The 19,244-nt window shown below is 40.0% G+C and overlaps 2 protein-coding genes across 2 annotated transcripts; one reads left to right on the top strand and one right to left on the bottom strand.

Moving 5' to 3' along the window:
• Positions 1 to 329: 329 nt before the first annotated feature.
• Positions 330 to 9,520, bottom strand: LOC116684755 (condensin-2 complex subunit D3-like). The gene is made up of 12 exons (XM_032510189.1): positions 9,195 to 9,520; positions 7,287 to 7,517; positions 5,911 to 6,044; positions 5,366 to 5,438; positions 3,405 to 3,530; positions 2,208 to 2,460; positions 1,894 to 1,932; positions 1,373 to 1,459; positions 1,131 to 1,204; positions 823 to 957; positions 452 to 672; positions 330 to 339 (listed from the first exon to the last, which is right to left on the bottom strand). Exons 1-12 carry the CDS (start codon positions 9,357 to 9,359, stop codon positions 330 to 332), a joined length of 1,548 nt encoding a protein of 515 aa, XP_032366080.1. The 5' UTR covers positions 9,360 to 9,520.
• Positions 9,521 to 11,225: 1,705 nt separating this feature from the next.
• On the top strand, positions 11,226 to 18,697 carry LOC116684754 (myosin-9-like). Its single transcript, XM_032510188.1, has 3 exons — positions 11,226 to 11,384; positions 17,312 to 18,500; positions 18,582 to 18,697. Exons 1-3 carry the CDS (start codon positions 11,322 to 11,324, stop codon positions 18,695 to 18,697), a joined length of 1,368 nt encoding a protein of 455 aa, XP_032366079.1. The 5' UTR covers positions 11,226 to 11,321.
• Positions 18,698 to 19,244: the final 547 nt, after the last annotated feature.

The raw sequence follows: 19,244 nt of genomic DNA, 5'->3' as shown, positions 1-19,244 counted from the left end.
CCTGTGCATCTTTGAAAGTGTAGTGCCTTTTAGAATGGTTTACACTAAAGGAAAGAAACCCAATACTTAAGCTTTTTCTTTGTTAAAGTCTCTGCAACTAGTGTACTTGAATTTTAGTTATCTGCAACATTATGTAATAGGTTTATCAGAATACTGTAAATGTTCTCAAAACTACGTTTCTTTCTCTTTAAAAAATAATATACATTTAGCAGTTTGGCTTTCCTTAGGGTTTATGTAACCTGGTCTGAAATGGGTCGTGACATATATTGTTATCGCAAGAGGCTGCAATATATATTGCAATATGGATTTTAAGGCCATATCACCCATCCCTATTTCAATCTAAATACAAAAATCAAAGTATTAGTATTTCACATTTCTGCTTTTTTCTTCTGCATGACCTGTTCTTATTTTGTATATAACACAATGAATGAATGACTGTAGTTTTCCCAACCTGAGGTTCTGGCAGTCATGACAGAGCAGGGCTAGCAGGTCCCAGGTCAGCCTCTGACTGGCATCCAGGTGGCGACTGGCAGAGTACGGTTTGACCTGGCTTAGCAGAACTTGGTCCAGAGCCTCCAGGGCCTTGTCCTGCACAGAGTTTTCAGAGTCTACCACAGCTGGCACCACGCCCTGAAGCCATGCCTTCTGCACCACACTGCACTCTGGTTTAGCCTGGTGGTCAGAGAAAACAACACACATTTTCTTTTTTTTAAATGTGTATTGGAAATTCTGTAAGACGTTTTCTTCTCTTGTTACTAGATTGTTGGGAAAAGTAATCAGTGTGCAAAATGTTGTGTCTCAGAGCTGCTGGTTGAGACTTACAGTCAGCAGCTCTCCTATACACTGCAGGGCCTTCTTCTTCACAGAAACAGCTGGGTCTCTGCACCGCTCTGACAGTATAGCCAGGTTCTCCCAGCTCATGGGGATTACGTTGTGTTTCAGGAGACCCACAAGGGCCTGTGGAGGGACGGCAGAGCACAGAGGTTAAAGATCATCTAGGCATCTCTTTGTATACTGCACAGAAAGCTAGGGTGAAACTCATATACTGGTGACATAAGTATCAGTTACTGTACTTATCATTATTCGGATTTGAAACATGAAGTCGTCTGGTAAAACTCAGTTTCCAATACCTGCAATGCTGATTTTCTCACGTTAGTCTTCAAATCTTTTACACGCTTCAGGAGAAGAGCCAGGTTCTCTTTTGCTGCATCAAAAATATATAATAACACACCTCTTGTCAGACTTTGAGTGTATAAATACCTACACAAGCTTATTAAACAATTCCTGCCCATGTATTTACGAAATGCCATCCAATACTCAACGCATTTAATTAACAATCATTTGAATGGTGGCTGAGGTCGGTTTGTCTCACCGTCACAGTCGGAGACGTCAGTGGTGCTCATCTCCACAGTCCTGAACGGCAGAGTGCTGTAGGTTTTCTGACTGTTCTGGGAACCTCCTGAAACATACAGTCATATCTATAAAACACCTTTCAAACAACATGCACAAGACTGAACCAGCCCAGGGTATCAAACGTTACAAACATTTATAAAGGCACTTAAATGGGGGCCTGCCTGTGGGTAAAGACCCAGGAGCCGATGATTCACAGCAGAATTCTTTTAAGAGTTTTGCAACTGAAGTGACCAAAGCAAGGTATTGTTTATCTGGGTATCTTATTCCCTCCCCAGTTAAAAGACCTAGTTAACGTTAATTTGGATCCAGTATTTAATAAAATCTCTTGTGATGTTAATAGATGGCTGATTCTCAATCCCACTTTAAGGGTACTAGTATTGCGATTTTTTTATGGGACACCTGGCCCTACTCGCTAAACATGCCAGAGAGCGTACTGTACTGTCAAACTGTAAACTCTGTGATAAAGAAACAAGAGTGTACCTTCTGTAATTTCACCTTCCAGTACTGTCTGGGTTCCAGCTAAACAGAGAAAGTAAACAAGTTACTTTAGTGGAAATGTGTCCACAAAAACAGTTTAAGATGCAAACACAGCAGCTCTAAAAATATGCAAACTTCCATTACATTCTCTAATAATTCAAAGAGTTATGTATTTTCAAACGTCAGCTTTACAAAGTGGTCTACTGGTTTCAGATGCAAAATTAGCCCAAATTCATCACATCAACACTAGCTTTACAGGAAAAACGTCTATTTCCAATACAGATGTTTGTACAATTCCATTGTGTGCATTTTCTCACTAGCAGAGAAGAGGTTGTGGACAGCCCGCGTGACGTTGAAAGAAGGCAGCTCCAGACACTGGGCCAGGCAGGCGAGGGCGTGGCCTTGAACAGTGGGCGAGTCGTCCATCCGCCGAGCAAACAGCAGGCTCTGGATCAAGAACTTGTGTGGCAGGAAGCAGGTGAGCTCTGGGTCCAGACACTCTTCCGGCCTCCTCTCTGGCTGCTCCAGCAAAACCATCACCACATCCACGGAAAACAGCCGGCACACCATCTACATAAGGCAGCAAAACAGACTGTACACACATACACACAGATACCACTGACAGGATGTAATGACCCCTGACTGAAATGTAGACCTGGGTGCCACCTTTCTGTTTCCCCGCAGTGGCCTCCTGTTTTAATATGTATTTTTCTTGTGGTTTTTTGGCTTACTTATTCAGTAGGCCTATTAGATTGTTGTTTAAAGCAATGATCTAGTCAAAGGAGTTTCAGACCTCTACTCTTTATGTGGTTATGGTCCATGTGTGGGGATTGTGATTGCTTGGATGTGTTATAACTGCCCCCTCTATTCAGCTTTGGCTTCTACAGGATTACCTGTGACATCAAACTGTAGCCATAACCCCTCGTTAGCTGGAGAGCATCTGGACAGGATGCACAAATCCACAGTCCCTACAATACTGTTCTGACCAACATCAGAAACAAACTATTAAGTAGCTAGCCGCCTATATCTGAATGTCTGTTCCTATGATGTGATAAATTACAAACAAGGTGAAGTTGACATACAGTATATCCAATACTTATAATGTAGAAAGTAAGGGAACTCTCCAGGTTTTTGTTTTATGTTAAAGGCAACGGTCTGGTCATTACCGGACAACAAAAACCCAGACAAACTGTGCAAATTAGACAAACTGGGCTCATGTACATCTATAATATTGAAACCAAAAATATTGTGCGCCCTTGGCGGTGCTTTTTGATATTGATATATATATACGTTGAGATATATATTGTGCAGTGTATCTTAAAACAGTTGGGTTTAAAATCAGTGTTGTATATCATTGTCATGTTTGCATTATAGATTAAGGAAGAGGTCCTAATCAACTAGAGCATGTACAAAAACCTGCGGTAACCATATATAAGGGTGTGAAGTGTGAACCATGACAAAATAGAAAATACAGACTACATCAACATGTAGCGGTGACAATTGGGACTAGTTACCTTTGAGTGTCTGGAGTAGTTAAACAGCCACTTGATGAAGCAGGCATAGTCTGTACTTGCCATCTGAGACGTCAGCATACCCACAGCCTGGGCTCCATGGCTTCGAAACTCACTCTTCTCCACCATCTAAACATCCACAGCAGAAACACTATAAGCTATACGGATGCATCAGCATAGTGGAAAACAGGAAACCATCTGTACTGTCATGTACGAAATTATTGGCACCCCTGGAACTTTTCAAGAAAATGCACCATTTCTTCCAGAAAAGTGTTGTAATGACAAATGTTTTGGTACACACATGTTACCTTTAAGTGCATTGGAACAGCACAAAAAAGCAGAAGAAAAAGGGCAAATTTGACATCATTTGACACAAAACTCATAAAATGGACTGGACAAAATCATTGGCACCCTATTAAAACTGTGGGTAAATAATTTCATTTCAAGCACGTGATGTTCATTTAAACTCACCTGTGGCAAGTAACAGGTGCTGGAAATATTGAAATCAAAACTGAAGCCAATTAGAGTGTATAAAAGTTGGCTCAACCTTTGTGTTGTGTGCCTGTGTGTGCCACACCAAGCATGGAGAAGAGAAAGAAGAGCCAAGAATTGTCGACAAATATCAACAATCTCAAGGTTACAAGTCAATCTCCAGAGAACTTAAAGTTCCTTTGTCCACTGTGCGCAATATAATCAAGACGTTTACAACCCATGGAACTGTGACAAATCTCCCTGGACGAGGACAGAAGAGAAAAATTGATGAAAGAATGCAACGCAGGATAGTTTGAATGGTGGATAAACAACCTCAGTCAACTTCCACGCAAATTCAGGCTGTCCTGCAGACTCAGGGTGCATCAGTGTCAGCTCGAACCATACATCATCATCTGAATGAGAAGAAGCGCTATAGTAGGAGACCGAGGAGAACCCCACTTCTGACACAGAGGCATAAAAAAGCCAGACTGCAGTTTGCAAAAATACCTGAGTAAGCCTCAATCCTTCTGGGAGAACGTTTTGTGGACAGATGAGACTAAGGTAGAGCTTTTTGGCAAAGCAGGACATTCTACTGGTTAAAGAAAACAGGAAGAAAAGAAAAAGAAAAAGAGGCCTACAAAGAAAAGAACACAGTACCTACAGTCAAACATGGTGGAGGTTCAAGGATGTTTTTGGGTTGTTTTGCGGCTTCTGGCACTGGGTGCATTGACTGTGTGCAAGGAATCACAAAATCTGGAGATTATCAAAAGATTTTGGCCCATAATGCAGGGCCTAGTGTCAGAAAGCTGGGTCTGCGTCAGAGGTCATGGGTGTTTCAGCAGGACAATGACCCAAAACATACCTCAAAAAGCACCCAAAAATGGTTGGAGACAAAGCGCTGGAGAATTCTGAAGTGGCCATCAATTAGTCCGGATCTAAATCCCATAGAACATCTATGGAGAGATCTCAGAATTGCTGTTGCGAGAAGGCACCCTTCAAATCTGAGAGACCTGGAGCAGTTTTCAGAAGAAGAGTGGTCCAAAACTCCAGTTGAGAGGTGTAGGAAGCTTGTTGATGGTTATAGGAAGAGATTGGTTTCAGTTATTTTCTCCAACGGGTGTGTAACCAAATATTAAGTTGAGGGTGCCAACAATTTTGTCCAACCTAATTTTTGAGTTTTGTGTAAAATGATGTCAAATTTGCCTTTTTTCTTCTGCTTTTTTGTGCTGTTCCAATGCACTTATAGGTAATAAACATGTGTATACCAAAACATTTGTCATTGCAACACTTTTCTGGAAAGGTTCCAGGGGTGCCAATGATTTCGTCCATGACTGTACATAGCACACATCAAACTGTGACCTGCAAAGACTTCTGTAAATAGCCATGGATGGGACTGCTATCGTAGCTTTAAGAGATAAGCAGTTGACACAGACTCTCGGAACTTTACACAAACAGGAAGTGCATCACTGCTGAGTGTTTGCAGGAGGATTTACCTGGAAGCAGATATGCTGCAGGAGGATATGCAGGAAAGGCAGCGCCAGGTCTTTCAGCTCATCTACAAGATGACTGTAATCACAAACACATAAATCACGTCCAAAGTCTTATATTGCTTGTAACATTGTCTACAGTTAAATGGCTAGAAACATATCCAAATACATAACAAACATGAGATCCTGATGTGAAGGGATCCTTCCATCAACAGAAATAAAGGAATTATTAGGAGATGGAGTTGCTTAATTAATATTGTAAGCCAGTTCTCATCTAGTGCCACATTGTTTTGCCCTTTTCCTTGAAGTCCTGTGACTTTAGTTGCTACAGGGGTTGTAACCCCCTTTGTAAATTATAGACTGTGGTTTAGACCTTCTCTATCTGTAAAGTGGCTTGAGATACTGTACCTCGTTATGATTTGATACTATAAAAACAAATTGAATTCAATTCAATTTTCAACATCTTCACTTGGTTCCAATTTCAGCAACATTGCTATGCACCACATTAAAATATTCACAGCTAAGTCTAGTTGATCAAAACAGATGTTCACCAAACAAAATGGATGGCCTGGTCCCGGGTGGAAAGGATGGCTTGGCTGGGTACGAGGAGGGAGGGCTTCCCCTGTTTGCCTTTATTCATCATCAGGATCACGTAGAGAAGCTGGTAGAAAACCCTTCGCAGAGACTGGACAACAGAAACACCGGATTAGAAATACCCCTGTTTTGGCAGGCATTAACACTAATAATATCTTTCTTCTGAACCTGTCTTATGAGATCCTTTTGAATACTTTTATCAAAGGAAAGCAGCTTGCTAAAGATCTGCATACTTACATACATCATACATCATACTTCAGACTGAGCTTCTGAAGTGAGACATGAGAGGAGAGGTCAGACGTGAGAGGATGGGAAGGATGTTGGATGACACAAAGAGAAAGAAGAAATAATGAATGATTTCTTTGTGGAAATTGGGCTTTGCAGCAGTAAATACTCATAAGATACAGGACATATAAAACAAAAAATCTTGTTACATCCTAGACCATTTCAAGTGGAGGGGCCAGTCTGGGGCCACATGCGACTTTAGGGCTACCAAATAAATTAAATAAAAGTGTAACATACTACCAACCCTCCATAGGTTGGGTTCTACAAAAGACTAACAATACACATTTAATAATATATTCATTCAATGTTGACCGACATTTTATTCATCACTGCACATGAATAATACTCTTTGGTGATAAAGATGGGGTTAGAAATGTATGTATGTATACACATGAAATATATATATATATATATATATCCACAATTAGGAGGCTAAAGAATTGAGGCTTGTATAGCAATGGAGACAACCTTTAAAATGCTTATATTTTGCACATTTTCAGGTTCATAATTGTATTTAGAGGTTATATCAGAATATGTTGACATGGTTTAATTTTCAAAAAACATCATATTTTGTTGTACTACTGACAGTACCTAGGTAAGGACTACTAGCCAGTCAGGAGCAGAGTATGAGGGCCCTGACAGTACCTAGGTAAGGACTACTAGCCAGTCAGGAGCAGAGTATGAGGGCCCTGACAGTACCTAGGTAAGGACTACTAGCCAGTCAGGAGCAGAGTATGAGGGCCCTGACAGTACCTAGGTAAGGACTACTAGCCAGTCAGGAGCAGAGTATGAAGGCGTGCCATGCTAGCAGGCAGGCGAGCATTATAACCTTTGTCTCTGAAGTAAAGGCTGGACTACAGTAGAGCTGTTTGGATGGTGAGCCCCCTTGGGGGGGGGGGACTTTTGGCTTTTTCACTCTGTAAACCTATAACATGCACAAAAAAGATATATAACACAATAAAGGAAAGGGAAAAAGCCAAAAAGCATAATATGAGCACTTTAAAATTAAAGGAGCAGTTACCCCCCTTCCTCCCCTCCTATGGTTTACCTGCAGCTCGTCCTCCATGTTGTTCCTTTCTATCAGGATGCGGTTCTTGTCCCGGCTCAGCTCATCCACCTGCGAGCGTAGTTCTATCAGCTCCTGCTGGTAGAGGTGAGCCACGCGGGACGGCTCGCCCTGCTTCTGCCGCAGCGCCACCAGCTCCACCTCCAGCACCTTGTTCTGCTGCTCCAGGTGGCGCACTTTATCAATGAAGACGGCGAAGCGGTCGTTCAGGCCCTACGCAACGGGACAGACACGTATTAATCATCACCCATCCTCCATAGAGGTGGAATGAGACAGGCAGGAAACCACTGGATTCACTTCACCTTTAACCCTTGTGTTGTTTACCCGTCAAAATCAACACTTTTGTTGATGCTTTTAATCGTTTTTAAGTTTTTCTTACGTTTTTGTCCCTTTTTTCCACACTTTTGACGTGTTTTTTCAGTATTTGTCTTTTTTTTTATGTTTTCACCTAATACTAACTTATTAACTTTAATTTTACAGTTTTTTTTTGAATTTATGGTCAATAAACCTCATTTATAGGAATTTATACCTAATGATTGAGTTAGAAAAGCAGAAAATAAGAATTATTGAGACTAAAATTAAAGGAATGGATGTTGATGGATAATCACAGACTGGAATATGTCAACTTTTACTCAATACTATTTCAAAACCACTTCAATTTGTTTTTCAAATGCTATAAAACTGAATAAAACACCTCAAAATTAATGAAAGTAGAGATTTGTACTTGCCAAAGACCGTTGTGGAATCAATCATGTTATTTTGGGGAATTAAAAAAATAACTGTACAACTAAAGTAAAGGAGTTAGTGTTACGTAGTGTTGAAACCGTTAAAAAAAAGTGACATTCAAAAAAGTGTTGAAAAAAGGGGCAAAAACGTGATAAAAAAGTTTTAAAAAATTGATAAAAAGCATCAACAAATGTGCTGATTTTCAATTTTTTTACAGGAAGAACACACAAGGGTTAAACTGGCACACAGAGAACAAAACCTCTTCTCAACACATTTTCTGCAATCCAAAATGCAAAATCCAATTTTTTAATGCACTGACCACGGTTTTCTGCATAAGACAAAACAACCTGACATAAAGTCCCATGTTTGCCATTTCAAAACGCTGCCATTCAAAATGACACTACATGAGCTGATTGGCCAGTGTACTGTATGTGCCACCTGGCCAAACACCTCAATGGTTAACTGTTACCTCTTAAATTAGGAAGGAAGCACTATGAAAAGAGTTCAAAATAATAAATGTTTTAATAGCATGTGTGTGTATCTGCAAATATATCTGTGCATGTGAACAAGCTGAAGAATTTTCTAGAATTGTTTTTACAAACTATTTTAGTATTATAGCAAAGCATACTGAAGATGAGAGTGTGTAGTTGGTTGGTGAACTCTGGTAATGTTAATGAAGTGTGTGCTATTTGGTATATTTGATTTTAATAATAATATATGTAGTTTGGGTTGCAGTGCTTCATTTTGCAGGATATATGAGGTATTTTGCAGTTTGTGTGTGTGGTTTTGTGAATTATTGAAGTATTTTGATAAAACGAGCCTATGTTTGCAAAATTATGTTTTAGCAATTGGCAAAAAAAACCTGCAATATAGTACTAAAACGTGTCTGGAGGATATGATCTTTGAGTGGTAGAAGGGCCAGGCCACCTTTTGCAAGATTTGTAAAACAATTGTTGCTTACATCATAGTAAAAACAATTACAATGACATTAGTTAAGGGCTTCATAAAAGTCTGAATGAGTTATTTTCATCTAAACTGATTTAGTCCAAGGACACCTGAACGAGTGTGAAGTGAATCAGTCAGAAATTGTGCACCGGATTATCTGGGAGGAGTGTTATAAAAGTTAATTTTTTTAGGAAATTAGTTTCAGCCCGTCACACATACCTGCAGCTGCTCCTTCTCGTTAGTTCTAATAACTTTGAATTCATTGTTGACCACGGAGGTCTGGGTCAAGTCAAGGGAGTCACTGGGTACCGGAGAGTAAGAGGTGGAGCGGCCGATCCGTCTGTACAGGCTCAGGGAGGACCCGCAGTTGCGGGAGCCAGCCATGGCCCGGAGCCCCGGGGAGCCCGGTGAGAGGCGCTGCCCATGCGGGAGGAGGCCACGGGGAACTTGGGAGAATCCCCGAAAATCTTCCGGTAGGACGACGAGGTGTAACGGTCTCCGTGACTCATCTTTGCTGAAGTCAGAAATAAAACTAAGGAGCTTAAAGAGCTTTGCAGGAGTTTATAGACTGACGGCTGCAGGTGGAGCGAACCATGCGTAACGTTACGCACGACGGTACACGACTGTGTCACATTTGTGCAGTTGAGAAAAATGTTGAATGGTATGGTAAGTCAAAGTGATGAAAGCAAACACTCAAGTAGGCCAAAATATTTGTAAACACCCATGCAGGCCTAGTTATTTGTGTTAAAGATGCCATACATTCCTAGAGATCATATGCGTGCGTAAAGCGATGGAACCGTCCAACGAGGACATCCCCACTAAACATGGAACTCCCAATTAGTACTGCACTGTGATGCTGTGAGTCTGTTAGACATGGAGACATGATCATAATATGTCTTTGTTGCTTTAGTTGATTCTTTGTTGAATAAGACAGCTGAAATGACAATTATGAATGGAAACCTGAGTCAAAATCCCAGACTTTCATATTGCATGCTTCTTGAAAGCAAAACAGGCTATAATGGGATATGGACCTGGCTATAACTCTATGGATTTTAAGTAAATGCACAACTATCTGTGTTTATACACTAATTTTTGTAGGTGAGACATGGAAAAGCAGTTTTAGAAAAGATGAAAATATATTTGTGCCCACCAGGAATACAGGTTGGAGTGGTTTAGTGATTTGAGTTATTTGTATGTGCAGTGGTCTAACCCACGTAAACACCAAGTGAAACGACATTTTCCACACTAGAAACATGATATAACTGTAAAATCATACTGTTTTAGCTATAAAATGGAAGAATCATCATGCATGATATTTCAATAACCGCTTCATACGCGCTTCACGATGACGGACATTTACGCAACAATCTATGTCTAAAATAACACCTAATCTAAAATAACACCTTTTGGGAAACCATCCATGATATATAGTGAAATATTAAAGTTGTGGGAAGTTTATATGGCTTAAACTGTATGTTACATACTTCCGTCCCCCATGCTGTTTCATTCGTCCCGTCCAGGAGGGACAGATGAACCATTACGCACGGCCCACCTTTGCTGTAATAACTCCTGAACGGTTTTGTTCAAATCCGAAAATGCAACTGGGTTTGACAGATGACAGGTGTAGGTTGCTAGTGACAAAATATCAGCTTTCAATGTGATACGACAGCTTTGTAAATTATGTTTAATAAAAAGTGTTTCAACGGTTTCTAACATGCAACATGGGAAATTATCCCCAGCCATGGAGCAGGTGAGTATGGAGTAAATGTAAATCATTGGCTACAGTGTTGCATGTAGTCAAAGTCAAGATCATGTTTATTGTTTTACAATCATCTATATCAACATTTTATGTCGATGCACTTCTATATATTATTATTATTATTATTATTATTATTATTATTTTATTTTTATTGTGATAAATGCACATCTTAAATAATAGGTAGTGGCTGAGTGCACATGGTGAGTGGAGTTAGAGAAAATGATGGCCCAACTGATGCATACTTGTGTGTACTGCTCATATTTTTCCTTTCCATATTTTGTAAAGTGGTCTTTCTGCCATATTTTAGGAATCATCAGAAATTATTACATTTATACTGTATATTCAATCATAAAAAAACTGGTGTCCCATAGCAACAATAGAATGAAAGATAGAATGGAATAGAATCAATAACCATAGGGACTAAAAAAAAATAAAAAATACATGTTGTTGTCATGACAACCCACTGAATACTAGACCCAACTTGAGTTCTGACACACATTCACTCAAACAGCAGTTTGTATCAGAGACAGTCTGACTTTGACAATCCAACGGTGCACATTGCAACGAGAGAAAAACCACTGGAAAACATGGAATTCAACACCAGAGAGAATCAACCAATCGATTTCTACCTCAGTTACCTTGAAGAACAGGTGGGTCAATGACGGGACGCCTACATTTTCTGTCCGATCGTAGTTTCTTGAGCTTAAAAGTTCAAAATGTCATAATAATTCACCATGTTTTAGTAAAATCAGTCCCCTCCATGAAACCATATGTTAATTTAAAAAATAATTTGGAATTACGTATGTTTTATGTGCTTAAAGCAGAGATCTTCAACAGGGGGTCCGGGACCCCTAATATTGTATTGACATGAATCCAACATATATGATTAGTAGAGAAAAAAAACATTGGTCATAAGCACACTGGCTTATAGGTAAGTTAGTCACTAAGATCCACAGATATTAACATTAAAACGTGATTTAGAAAATCATGTTTCAACAAATCAACAATTCTTATTTTAATAGCTTAGTATTCTATGCCAAAATGTATTTATAAAGGCTTCAGGCCATTCCACATGTTATTGTAGACCCAGTTTAATATGCAACTTAATTTTTACACAATGTAATACATTATTTTGCAATGGGGGTCCCTGCTCTGTCTCACTTTCTGTTAAGGGGTTCTTGGCTTAACCCTTGTGTTGTCCTCGGGTCAAACTGGCCCGTTTCAATGTGTTTTATATCAGAAATATGGATTTCTTTCAACCAAATTGCCCCAAAATAACATGGATGATTCCATACGTTGTTCATTAATGATTACTTTCATTGAATTATTTGAGTGTTTGATTTAATCTTATAGCATTTTAATTATTTTTAATGTTTTCTAAACAGTATCCGGACTAAACTTTGACATATACCCATCTGTAATCCACTCAACATCCTCTGATCTTAACTATTAGCCAAAATAATTCATAATTTCTGCCTTTTGAACTAAAAACTTAAGTGTAATTTGATATAAATGAGCATTGTTGACTATGAATTCCAAGAATAAGTGTAACATCTATCATTAAACCAGCTCAGGTTTTTAAAAAATGCACCAAAACCATGGAAAAAGTGACAAATAAATCAGAAAAAGTGACAAAAAGATGGGAAAAGAACAAAAAAAAAATATTTTCAATTTTGAACTGGAAGGACAAGTTCACAGTTATCGGAAAGACAACACAAGGGTTAAAAAACAATGAAGACCCCTGGCTTAAAGGGTTAAAATGTCATGTGGTGCGACCGTCCGACCATAACTGTTGGTTTTTAAACATCTTTAAAATTATTCTAAATCTTCCTAAATTTATTTTTTCTCCCTTTTGGCATATTTTCTAATGTGTTTTGTAATCCCATATGAAATTTCAGATGTGTTGAACAGATATTTCCCCCATAGCATGCAAACAAATATTGTCCGAACCTGTCTCTTTTATGAAATATCATGTGGCGCGACCATCAAGAAATTCCTATTTCGGGACTTTTATTTTGAATTCCACTGAGAGACAGGAATCTGCATCATTCACCAGTTAGCAGAGAGCACATGGAAGAAGCAAGCAGGTCTGTAACCCTCTCTCCTTTTTTTTAGAAGTAATGTTTGTAAGTGCTGGTATGCAGTTTCCATATTTGGATGTCATGCGGTATGACCTCAAAAAAAAAAAATAAAGTAGTGTTATTTATAAATGTATATTTTGGTAATATACTTCAAGGTGACCTTATGTGAGAAACTAGCTAGTTTTGTGGCACAGGCTAATGCTAGCCCTAGAAATCTTGACAGAATGTAAAAATATCATGTGGTGCAACTATTGTAGATTACTTCCAATGATTAATATTTTATTTATTTATTTTTATTTTACCTTTATTTAACCAGAAAGAAAAACTCATTGAGATTAAAAATCTCTTTTCCAAGAGTGTCCTGGCCAGGATAAGCAGCAGCACAAACAACAAGGTTGCAGACATATAACAAAAAACATATATCATGAACATAAAACATAAAACACTTTATGCTGTTAATAAATAGTAAGTAACAAGGTCATAAAATATCTAAATTTCAACAATAGTGAATAACAACAAGGATCGTCAGAATAATCAATCATAACATCTACAGCCAGATTTACAGATATACTGTACAAATTTACATTTTTGTGTTATTTTCATGATTTTTACAAACAATTGATTAATTTTTAAAATATGTAGAGCAGACTTTATCTATTTATCTAGTTTTATCTAGATTCTTTTTAGCATTTTAGGGAGAAAGGGCTTAATGAAGTATACTGAGAAAAATACATACAAAATAAGTGACGACATGTCTTTTTACCAACATAACTTTGTTTTTAATATTTAATTTATTTAGTTTTTAACAGATGCCACTGTCAAGCAAAGATAAGTCTGCGCGCCACAGGGAGCGTGTCAATTCACACCCTGCAGCAAGAGCAGCGTACCTTGCCAGGAGAAGAGAAAGGTTTGTTCTCAAATGTGGAAAAACAATGAATTGATATGAAACATTAAATTGATTAAATTAAAAGTAATACTATTTATTTTCTGTGTAGGTAATACATTTTTTTTTACATTACATTAAAACAAAAGTGGATAGTAGGCCTATGCCATAGATTTATAAATGATACTGTTTGTTTCAGCTATCAGAGAAGAAAGCAACAGGGAAAGATGCATTATGTTAAATCAAGTGAACTGCAAGACAGAGAGAGAAAGAAGCAGAGAGAGAAATGGAGGGCTGCAACCAGGGCTTACACGCACAGAAAAAATATGGCAAACCCAGTATTAGACCTCACACCGCCATCTATGGAGGAGACACTTCCACCAGTTCTCCTTAACATAGTTGTAGTTCCAGAGCCAGCAGAAAACGTAGTTCCAGAGCAAAACGTAATTCCATTGGACCCAATAGTGAATGATGATTTTAATCCACCAGTGGTGTCCACGCCAGTGAAAGATGAGAAAAGGAAAACTTCAAATCAGAAACGCTGCACAAGACTGCAGAGGGAGAAGAGCGCGCTTAAAAAACAAGTGTTGTATCTGAGGAAAAAGCTAATAGAAATGAGAAAACAAAGGAGTGAGAGGATGTTTATAGCAAGGCAAAAGCAAGGTCCAAGTGGAAAGGTCAAGCAAAAGGGACAAGAGAAATTGTTTACAGAGAGAAGGCAAGCTGTTATACAGTTTTTGACCAGAGATGAAAACTGTTTTCTTTTACCAGGGAAAAAGGATACTATCACAAAAAATAAACTGAAAGCACAAAGAAGAGTTTTAACAAAGCCTCTTACTGAGCTTCATACACAGTATCAGACAGAGGTAGAACAGCATCTATCCATGTCTTATAGACAGTTCACTCGAAACCGGCCCTTTTACATCACAGAGCCAAAGACCAGGGACAGGGATACATGTGCGTGTTCAGAGCATGAGAACATTTGGCTGTTGGTGAACAAACTGGCAAAGAGAGGGCTGCTGAAGACCACTAGTATCTCAGAGTTAGTGGGAATAATTGTGACACTAAAATAAAGCATGCATGGATCGAGTTTGTCCCAAGTGCTGCTTTGAAGAGATTGACATGCCTAACACAGAAAACGGCGATACTGTCTCTTGGGAACAATGGGAGAGAGTTACAACTACAAATGGAGAGAAAACATTTGCCAATGTAGCAAAGCAGACACACACAGGGACACTAGACGAATTAAAGGAGCTGTTCCGACAGAAACTAGAGGCTTTAGCCATTCATCAGTTTAACTGGCTCCAACAGGCCGAACAGTTCCGATACATCAAGCAAAATCTCAATGAATTTGAGGCAGTCCTCCATACTGACTTTTCGGAAAATTATGCGTGCAAATTGAGCACCGAAATTCAGGCGTATCATTTTGGTGGAAGCAGGAAACAAGCCACAATACATACTGGTGTGCTGTACACCGTGGATGGCAACCAGTCGTATGCAACGCTCTCCGACAACCTCACACATGATGAGCGGGCCGTCTGGGCACATCTGGAGCCCATACTAAAAGAGCTACGGGAAACCCACCCAAACGTTACGGCACTGCATGTGATAAGTGATGGACCGGTCACGCAGTACAGAAATAAAGCAAATTTCTACTTCTCAGTACAGTGCCATTCCTCTGTGGCTTCAAATACGTGACGTGGAATTACTCCGAAAGATCCCACGGAAAAGGCGCGCCAGACGGCATTGGTGGTGCTGTGAAGAGGGAGGCTGACCGCCATGTCCTCCATGGAGGCGAACTTCAGACTCCTGAGGATGTGTTCAAGATTCTGGTTGAGAAGTCTGGCTCTAGCGTGAAACACTACTGGATAAGCACAGACAATATAAAGAAATATGATGAATTAATTCCGGACAAACTGATGACTGTGAAGGGCACCCTCAAGATCCATCAATTTCTTTCCTCACAACCTGCTCAAATAACCCACTGCGAGGTTTCATGCTTCTGCACCCATTCAGAGATGAAAACATGCCTCTGCTATCAGCCTAGTAAGGTCGACCTGCAAGACACCACATGCCTTACATCAAAGCCAGAGCAGGAGAGTCTTCAAGACTTAGATGGCAAATTTGTAATTGTGACCTATGATGAACTGCCATATGTAGGCCAAGTCCTAGAAGTTGTGGGAGAAGAGGTCAAAGTTAATGCCATGCATCAGTCAGGGGATAAAAATGTATTCATGTGGCCACAGACCGTTGATGCCATCTTTTACTTTAGGCATGATATCCAGGCAATAATATCAGAGCCTGAGCCAGCAACCTCTCGCTTCTCCAAGTTGAGAAAGGAAGATTGGGAAAAGTTCCAAAGCAGCTGGGGGTTAAACAGGAACATGATCAATAACAGTTTTATGTTTTCTAGTGTTCTGCTTATATCCTTGCTCCTTGAACCTTTTGGGTCCTAAGTTCACAAGTGAAGTTCATAAGATGGTTGTGATTTTTAAAATGGCATATTAGAAAAATGAATATGACAATGTTGTGATATGATATGAAATGAAATGAAATGAAATAGGAAGGCGACTGAAATTCCAAAGCAGCTGGGGTTAAGCAGGAACATGATTAATAGAATCAATAGGACCAGTTTAACGTTTTCTACTGTTGTGTTGATATTCTTGTTTCTTGAACCCTTTGGGTCATAAGTTCACGAGTGAAGTTCAGAAGGTGGCTGTGATTTTAAAAAATGGCATAATATTAGATAATATGACAATTTGTGAAATTAAATGAAATGGGGGGGGGGGATGTTGCCCCCACTGAATATGTTCCATTGTAGCAGTTTGTGATTTATGACAATGTAAAGTACAGTTGAAATTAAATGGAAATGAAGCATTGTTGTGAAAAAGGCCTAAACGTTATGGTCATTGAAATGATATAAAAAAATGAAAATGTAATCAAAATGTTTTGAATGAAGGAAACTGGAATAAAACATGATTTCACTAAATATTTAGCATGCAATTTATTGGAATTGCAAAATAAAAGGTATTTTTAATGCCAACCTAATATGAGGACTTCCTGTCATTTGATGCGACCATGCATCATGTGGTGCGACCAGTAATAGCTGTAATTTTCAGTAAATAGAAATGTAGTATATGAATTCATTGACTGAAATTGACTGAAACATTGTATACTTGGATAAAATGTATTCTTTGGATATTTTTATTCGTTTCATACATATTACAGGAAAAAGTAGTACGCTAATGTCATACAAGAAGGTGACTGTTGTATTGGAAAACAACAGAAAATATAAATAATAATAAAAAATCTAAATTAATGCCAACATTTTGATTTTATACACTTCATATTACTCAGAACTTGAGTGAATATTCCCATCATGATTCTAAGAATTTATTTAATTTAAGGTTTTTCACAGTCGCACCACATTACATTTTTTATGGTCATGGCCAATTCATGTGCGTGAAAAAATACTAAGATCACTTAATAAACATGTTAAACATAGATTCATGCATAACTGACACTGTGTATGTTCGAAAAAATACAATAGAAACTATTGTTTATTATATTTTAAAATTTGCCTCTTGAAAATCCTTATACGTCATTGACCCAGGTACGGTTGGAGCTGAAGGACGGCGAGGCGACACTCACCCAATGTGAATCTGAGGGAAGAGTTCACCTAATCATCCGGGAGGACCTGCTGGCCGATCTCCTCAATCAGCTCCAACTCCAGAGAGAGGGCAGCGGTTGGGGCCATGAGAAAGAGCTGATGCAGAAGGAGATAGGTGAGTTAAAAGTTCTTTTGGCTGAACGTGTCCCCTCCCCACCCAGGGAAACAGAGCATCTGAGATCCCAACTGGTCAAAACCAGCAACAGGCTGCGAAAAGCCCAAAAAGATCTGGACCTGCAGTACTTCATTGCTGAAGACCTGAAGGTTGAATTGGAGCAGGTGAAGGGAGAGAAGGAGGCCCTGAAAAAGGAAGTTGAGAGTCAAAAGATGGAGCTTTGTAAGGAGAGACAGAAGCTCACGGTAAGTAAAACCAACGTGGAGTTAGAGTTGGGGAGCTTTCTGGAGATGGAGCGGGCTCAAGTTCAGGAGCTGAAGGATAAGTTGAGAAAGATGGAGGAAGCTCTCCAAGAACAGGGGAAGGAGGCAAAGAAGATACGTGAAAGATCCCAGTCTTCCCGTACAGCCCGGCTGGATGAGGCTCTGGCTGAGCGTGTCCCCTCCCCACCCAGGGAAACGGAGCATCTGACATCCCAGCTGGAAAAAGCCCAAAAAGACCTGGACCTGCAGACCTTCACTACTGAAGCCCTGAAAGTCGATTTAAAGCACATGAAAGGAGAGATGCAGGCCCTTCTAAATATTGTGGCGAGGCAGAAGTTGAAGCGTCGAAAAGAGAGGCAGATCCTCACGGTAAGTAAGACTGCCAACGTGATGTTGGAGAGCCATCTGGAGATGGAGAGGGATCGAGCTCAGGAGCTGATGGATAAATTGAGTAAGGTGGAGGAAGATCTCCTAAAACAGGACGAGGAGGCCAAGGAGATTATGGAAAGATCCCAGGCTTCCCATAGAGCCCAGCTGGAGAGACAGGACACAAACAACAAGACCCTCATGGCTGCTCTTGAGGAAAAGTATGATCAGCTGGAGAGTGAGCGTGTCCTATGGCAGCAGGAGAAAACCACCCTGCTAGAGGAGAGCGACAAATCAAGAGCCTCCTATGTGGATCAGAATGAGGAGCAGAGCTTTGTGAGTGACTGCCTCCTCGCAGCTCTGAAGAACACTGAGCAGCAGCTGGAGAGTGATCTCAACCAGTGGAAGGAGGACAAGACATCCCTCCTTCAGGCCACAGAAAGCCTGAAGCTGACTCAGCTGGAAAAAGAGCAGGAGTGGGAGAGGACTGAGAGCACCTTGAGGTCCCAGCTGGTAGATCTTCAGAGCCAGATAATGGAAAAGCCAAAGAAGAAGAAGTGGTACAAAAAGCTTCTACCTGGCTGAGGAAGAGATGTATTTGTACTGGTATAGTATCTGTCTGTCTGTCTGTCTGTGTGTCTGTTTGTCTGTCGGTCTGTCTTTGTGTCTGTCGGTCTGTCTGTTGGTCTGTCTGTCTGTTGTCTGTCTGTGTGTCTGTTGATCTGTGTGTGTATGTGTGTGGGTCTGTCTGTGTCTGTGCGTGCGTGCGTGCATGTGTGTGTCTGTCTGTCTGTCTGTGTGTGTGTGTGTGTGTCTGTGTGTGTCTCTGTCTGTCTGCGTGTGTGGGTATGTGTGTGTCTTTGTCTGTCTGTCTGTCTCTGTGTGTGTGGGTATCTGTCTGTCTGTGTGTCTGTGTGTATTTGTGTGTCTGTGTCTGTCTTTATGTGCGTGTGGGTATCTGTCTGTGTGTGTGTGTGTGTGTGTGTCTGTCTGTCTGTCTTTATGTGTGTGTGCGTGTGTGCATGTGTGTGCATGTGTCTGTCTGTCTGTCTGTCTGTCTGTCTGTGTGTGTGTGTGTGTGTGTGTGTGTGTGTGTGTCTGTCTGTCTGTCTCTGTGTGTGTTGGGTGTGTG

The sequence above is a fragment of the Etheostoma spectabile genome, unplaced genomic scaffold (assembly GCF_008692095.1).
Source record: "Etheostoma spectabile isolate EspeVRDwgs_2016 unplaced genomic scaffold, UIUC_Espe_1.0 scaffold00019573, whole genome shotgun sequence".
Classification (NCBI taxonomy): Eukaryota; Metazoa; Chordata; class Actinopteri; order Perciformes; family Percidae; genus Etheostoma; species Etheostoma spectabile.
This window is presented reverse-complemented; position numbering and strand designations above follow the sequence as displayed.